General features: G+C 46.1%; 1 protein-coding gene across 1 annotated transcript in view; it reads left to right on the plus strand.

Moving 5' to 3' along the window:
- MUC16 (mucin 16, cell surface associated) overlaps positions 1-6,738 on the plus strand; it is a 173,133-nt gene that overhangs the window by 108,776 nt on the left and 57,619 nt on the right. Inside the window, 10 exon segments of the mRNA XM_011954968.1 lie at positions 1,443-1,567; positions 1,797-1,864; positions 2,475-2,647; positions 2,977-3,012; positions 3,271-3,336; positions 4,495-4,619; positions 4,825-4,892; positions 5,516-5,688; positions 6,013-6,048; positions 6,312-6,377. Coding sequence (XP_011810358.1) covers positions 1,443-1,567; positions 1,797-1,864; positions 2,475-2,647; positions 2,977-3,012; positions 3,271-3,336; positions 4,495-4,619; positions 4,825-4,892; positions 5,516-5,688; positions 6,013-6,048; positions 6,312-6,377 — 936 coding nt within the window.

Below are 6,738 nucleotides of genomic sequence, written 5' to 3' on the forward strand. Positions count from 1 at the left end.
ACCAGGGTAGCCCTGATTCCTATTTCATCCCCCCACCTCTCCTTAACCCTTACCACTATTCTCCTTCCCTCTCTCTGCAGGTTTCACTCATTGGAGCTCCATACCAACCACCAACAGTGAGTATTCAACTGATGTTCCAGTACCCCCAATTCTACTCCAAGCAGGGCAGGAGCTGAGCCCTCCTCATACACACTTATGTCCTCTTCATGAGAGAAGGTGCTGGGAGAGCACAAGTTATTCCTTCTCCCCTGTGCCCAAAGAGAAACACAGTTCAAGACCCACCTGCAGCAAGCCTCATACTAGTCCTACCTGATGGCATTTCTGCCATGAGAATGCTTGCTATTTTCACTGATGAGGGCTTCTCCTTAGCTCCTGGGACCTCCACAGTGAACCTGGGAACCTCTGGGATCCTGTCTTCCCTCCCTGAAACTACAGGTAAGTATCAGCCAATGGCACCTCCGTTAGAGCATTCCTGATGAATATAAACATTTATGCCATTATGCACTCAAATAAAGATAAAAGTCATAGTAAATCTAGTGATGAGGAGTTAACCTGTAAACTTTATTGAGCACCTACTCTGTGCCAGGCCCTGAAGATACAGCAGGGAACATAGAAATAGATAGCAATCTCTGCTTAAGATAGCTTATATTCCTGTGATGATGATGATGATGTAAGTGATGGTGATGATGATGGTGGTGATGGTGATGATGATGATGATGATAATGATCATGATATAGATGATGGTGATGATGATGCTAATTATGATGACAGTGATGAGGATGATGACAATGGTGGGGGTAGTGGTTATGATGATAATAATTATGTGAATACAGTAATAATTATGGTGGTGGTGATTGACAAAAATGATGGTGATGTTGACACTGATGGTAATGAAGATGGCGATGATGATAGCACTGCTGGCGATGGGGATGATGAGGATAATGATGATGGTGGTGGTGATGATGACAATAATACTACTGATGGTGACAAGCATGGTGATATTGACAATGATGATGGTGATGATAAAAATGGTGATGGAGGTGATGATTAGGATGATGATGGTTGTGGTGGTAATGATGATGATGATGATGGTAGTGGTGGTAGTGGCGGGGTGGGTGCTAATGGTGATGATGATGACAGTAATACTTATGGAGACAATCATGGTGATGTTGAAAATGAAGTTGGTGTTAACAATGGCACTAGATAGTATCTGGCACTATGGAACACTGAATATGCACCAAGACCTATGCTCAGCATCTCACTACTATTATTTAATGTGCTCTATCAAAAACATCTATCATAATAGTCAAAGGAGGCATGAAAACATTATGTTTTATTACTCACTTTAAATCCTGTTGCATATATTTGGAAATAAGTCTATTGCAAACTCTTAAATGTTCTCTACTTTCGAACATAGTGTTTATTTCCCACCTTCACTATAGCCACCAGCCCTCTCCTGGTGCCATTCACACTCAACTTCACCATCACTAACCTACAGTATGAGGAGAACATGGGTCACCCTGGCTCCAGGAAGTTCAACACCACAGAGAGGGTTCTGCAGGGTCTGGTGAGAGGCCCCCTATCTCACTCTGCCTCACTCACCTTATCTAGTCCCACCTATGTCATCTATATGGCCACGGAAGATCTCACCCACCTCCCCTCACCCCAAGAGATAAAAGCCCCATCCAACCTACTGATGTCAGCTCTACCAACTAAAGCCAGCCCCACCCACCTCACTTCTGCCCTGCCTCTACCTCCTCAGCCTTGCCACTCACCTCCCTCTCCCTCCTCCACAGCTCAAGCACTTGTTCAAGAGCACCGGTGTTGGCCCTCTGTATTCTGGCTGCAGACTGACCTTGCTCAGGTGAGACCTTAGAATTTCCAGTCTGGCTGCCCCAATTGTTCCTAGTCTCAATGAGTTTGGACTTCTTTTTTCCTGTCCTCTTTGTGATTATTCTTATCAAAGATGGAATTCAGGAAACAGTAGCTCCAGGACTAACCTGTCTCCTGGTATTAGCAGTGCCCCCGTCCCCACTTCCAAACAGACTGAGAAATTCCAGAGTCCATCAACAGGACTGGACTTCTACCGTGGCCACCCCTCCGAATTCCCTGTTTTCCCCCCACCTCCATAGACTTTAGGTGTTAAATTCTGTAGCCAGGATTTCTCTCAAGACAAACATGCCTCAACCACTTGCTTTCATCCCCAATTCCAGATCTTCACCTATCTCAAATCTGAGCTCTCCTGTTTCCAGGCTTTAAGAATGCAGGATCCACCCTGCCATTTTGGGAAAACTGTTATATCCACAACTATGCTCACAGTCCCAGGCCAGCCAGTGCACTCAGAGAATCTAAGTATTCCCACCTCTGTAATAGACTTTTTACTTCCTCTGTCCTTTTTGTCCTTCACTCTGCCATCTCAGGATCTCTCCTTAAGCAATTCATTTATTGCCATTCCCCTCACCACCTCTCCCCAGGCCTGAGAAGGACGGAGCAGCCACCAGAGTGGACGCCATCTGCACCCACCGCCCTGACCCCAAAATTCCTGGGCTAGACAGAGAGCGGCTATACTGGGAGCTGAGCCAGCTAACCCACAGCATCACTGAGCTGGGCCCCTACACCCTGGACAGGGATAGTCTCTATGTCAATGGTAAGCAGCTGTGATGTGGTTAGAGTGTCTTTCTCCTGGCTGGGCAGCCTCTACTCTCTGACTTGAGGTCACATGCCCTGCCTGGACACTGAAGGCTAGGACATGTCTGTATGTGGTGATTGATGTCAGAATTTCATGATTTCTTCTTTATCTTGAACTGATTTCATCCTTAGTACCTTCTTCCCTGATACTCAGATTCTGACAGAGAATTTCCAAATGTCCCTGTTCCATGAAACTCCTTTCATTCCACCAGGGTAGCCCTGACTTTTGTTTGATTCCCTACCTCCCCTTTGACTCTTATTCACATTCCTCCCTCCCTCTCCATGCAGGTTTCACCCAGCGGAGCTCTGTGCCTGCCACCAGCAGTGAGTATTCTACTGATGTTCCAGTGGCCTCAATCCTACACCAAACTTAGCAGGAGCTGACCCCTATTCATAAGCCCTATGTCCTTTCCTTATGGGAAGGAACATAGAGGGCAAAAATTATTCCCCATCCCCACTGCCCCAGCTAACCAGAATCCCAGCTGAAGCCCTACAGGCAAAAATCCCCATGAATAGTCCCTCCTGCTGGCATTACTTCCATGAGAGTGCTTGCTCCTTTCACTGATGAGGGCTTCTCCTCAGCTCCTGGGACTTTCACAGTACCGCTGGAAACCTCTGAGACTCCATCATCCCTCCCTGGCCCCACAGGTAAATACCAGTCAATGATATTTAGAGCATGGTTGATGAGTGTAAACATCTCTGTCATTATTCACTCAACTAAAGATGGAAATTCATAGTAAATCTAGTAACCATAGGTCAACCAACCAAGTTCGTTGAGCACTGCCTCTGTATCAGGACCTGGATATAAATCAGGGAACAAAAAAAGAAAAAACACTGCCCTCAGTGAGCTTATGTTATTGTGATGATGTTGATGGGGGTGGCGGTGATGATGACTGCAGTGGTGGTGGTGGTGGTGGTGGTGGTGATGATGGTAAGGATAATGTTAATTATGGTGGGGGTAATCATGGGAAGAATGATAGTGGTGGTGGTGGTGGGGATTACAATTGACAATAATTATGGGGATGTTGGCAATAATTATAATAACAATGAGATGATGACAGTTGTATTGATTGTGGTGATGATGTTGGAGTGGTGATGATGATAACAATGGTGATGATGATGGTAAAGATGATGATGGCTGTTTGGATGATGACGGTAATGTTGCTGGTTATAATGGTAATGATGATGTGATTATGGTGATGATGATGATGTTTGTGGTGGTGTTGATATAGATTATGACACTGGTGATAGTGGTGTTACTGAGGATGACAATAATGATGACGATGGTGATTATGATGACAATGATCGTGATGATGATGATTATTCAGATGATAACAGTGATGGTGATTATGATGGTAATGATGAGATGACAGTGGTGATAATGATGTTTGTGGTGCTGTTGATGGGGATTATCATGGTGGTGATAGTGGTGGTGCTGATGCTGACAATAATGATGATGATGATGATCATGATTATGATGATGATAATGGTGATGACAAAGGTAACAGGTAATATCTGATATTTTTCAACACTGAATAGGCACCAAAAGCTGGGCTTAGAGTCTAACAAGTATTATTTAATGTGCTTTTTAAAAAATAATTTATATCAAGAAGAGCACAGAAACCTTTTATTTTGTCATTCATTTTAAATTCTGTTGCATATGATTAAAAATAAATTTATTGCAATCTTCAAGTCTATTGCAAAAGTCGAGAACCTTGAGAAGTTTTCAATAGACTTATTTTTAACTATATGCAACCGATTAAAAATACAAACACAATAGTGTTTATTTCCCACCTTTTACTACAGGCACTGGCCCTCTCCTGCTGCCATTCACCCTCAATTTTACCATCAATAACCTGCAGTACGAAGAGGACCTGGGTCGCCCTGGCTCCAGGAAGTTCAACACCACGGAGAGGGTCCTTCAGGGTCTGGTGAGACCCCTGCCCATCTTACTCTGCCCCACCCACCTTACCTGGTCCCAACAACATTACCCATGCCAGGGCCATGGAAGAAAATCTCATCCACCTTCCCCATAGACATAAGCCCTGCCCACTGGTGCCAGCTGCATCCACCACACTTGTGCCCCACCACTATATCCCTAGCCTTCCTAGTCACCTCCCTCTCCCTCTTCCACAGCTTAGGCCCTTGTTCAAGAACACCAGTGTTGGCGCTCTGTACTCTGGTTGCAGACTGACCTTGCTCAGGTGAGACTTTAGAAGACTTAGCCTAGCTGCCCCAATTGTTCCTAGACTCAAAGAATTTGGATTGGTTTTTTTTTTTTTTCCTGCCATCCCTGTGAATGTCCTCACAAAAGATGGAATTCAGGAAGCAGTGACTTCAAAACTAATCTGTCTCTTGATACCATCAGCACCACCCCAATCAACAGAGAGATTCTGCAGAGTCCATCAGGAGAATTGGGCTTCTACCTTGGTCATCCCTCTGAATTCCCTCCGTTCCACCCACCTCCCTTTCCTCTAGTTGTTAAATTCTGTCCCCAGGATTTCTTGTAAGACAAACATGTCTCATCCACTTGCTTTCATCCCCAATTCCAGCTCTTCATCTGTCTCATGTCTGAGTACTCTTGTCTCCATGCCATGAGAATGCAGGCTTCACCTTGCAATTTTATAAAAAGTTCTTGCATCTATGACTCTGTTCACAGTCCTGGGCTGGCTAGCAACCAGGACACTCAGAGAATCTAAATGTGACTTATTACCTCTTTCCCAGGCTTCTCATTTCCTCTGGTCCCTTCCTGGCTGGCCTCAGGAAATCCCAGAACTCCCCCTGAGGCAAGTTTTAAATTGTTATTTGCTTCATCTGCCCTCCCCAGGCCTGAGAAGGATGGGGCAGCCACCAGAGTGGATGCTGTCTGCACTCACCGTCCTGACCCCCAAAGCCCTGGATTGGACAGAGAGCGGCTGTACTGGAAGCTGAGCCAGCTGACCCACGGCATCACTGAGCTGGGCCCCTACACCCTGGACAGACACAGTCTCTATGTCAATGGTGGGCATCAAAGTGGGCAACTTTGATGTGGCTGGAGTCTCTTCTGCCTTGCTGGGCAGCCTCTATTCTCTGGCCTGAGGTCACACTCCCTGTCTGGCTATTGAAGGCTCAGCCATGTTGTCTGTATGTGCTGGCCATGGTCAAAACCTCATGGTTTCTTCTTCATCTGGGACTGAGTTTACCCTCAGGATCTGCTTTCTAAATCTGAGGGTGCTGATAGAGAATCTTCAATGTCCCGTGTTCTGGGAAATTCCTTCTGTTGCACCAGGGTACCCCACCACTCTGTTAACACTTACCCACTCTCCTCCCTCCATCTCAATGCAGGTTTCACCCATCAGAGCTCCATGATGACCACCAGAAGTGAGTATTAATTGATGTTCCAGTGCTCCTGATCCTACACATAAAGGACAGGAGCTTTCCTCTCCTTCTATGCCCCTGTATCCTCTTCATGAGGGAAGGAACTGAGAGAGCACAAGTTATTCCCCTTTCCCTCTGGCCCATCTCCAGACGGAGATCCTGCTCAAGCCCCACGTGCAGCAAGGGCTATAAATACTCCTACCTGCTGGTATTTCTGCCATGAGACGGTTTGCTGCTTTCACTAATACAGCAAACCTTCTCCTCAGCTCCTGATACCTCCACAATGCCCCTGGGAACCTCGAGAACTCCAACCTCCCTGTCTGGACCCATGAGTGAGTACCATTCAGTGCCATCTCTATTACAGCATGCCTGAGGAGTGTCAACATCTCTGCCGTTTTCTTTTCTCTTTTTTCCTTTTTTGAGATGGAGTCTTACTCTGTCTTACTCTGTGCTGGAATGCAGTGGTGCGATCTTGGCCCACTGCAACCTCTGCCTCCTGGGTTCAAGCAATTCTCCTGCCTTCGCCTCCTGGATAGCTGGGATTACAGGTGCATGCCACCACGCCCAGCTAATTTTTATATTTTTAGTAGAGATGGGGCTTCACTATGTTGGTCAAGCTGATCTTGAACTCCTGAGCTTGTGATCTGTCTGCCTTGGTCCCCCAAAGTGCTGGGATGACAGGCGTGAGCCACC

The sequence above is a fragment of the Colobus angolensis genome, unplaced genomic scaffold (genome assembly GCF_000951035.1).
Source record: "Colobus angolensis palliatus isolate OR3802 unplaced genomic scaffold, Cang.pa_1.0 Scaffold39, whole genome shotgun sequence".
NCBI lineage: Eukaryota > Metazoa > Chordata > Mammalia > Primates > Cercopithecidae > Colobus > Colobus angolensis.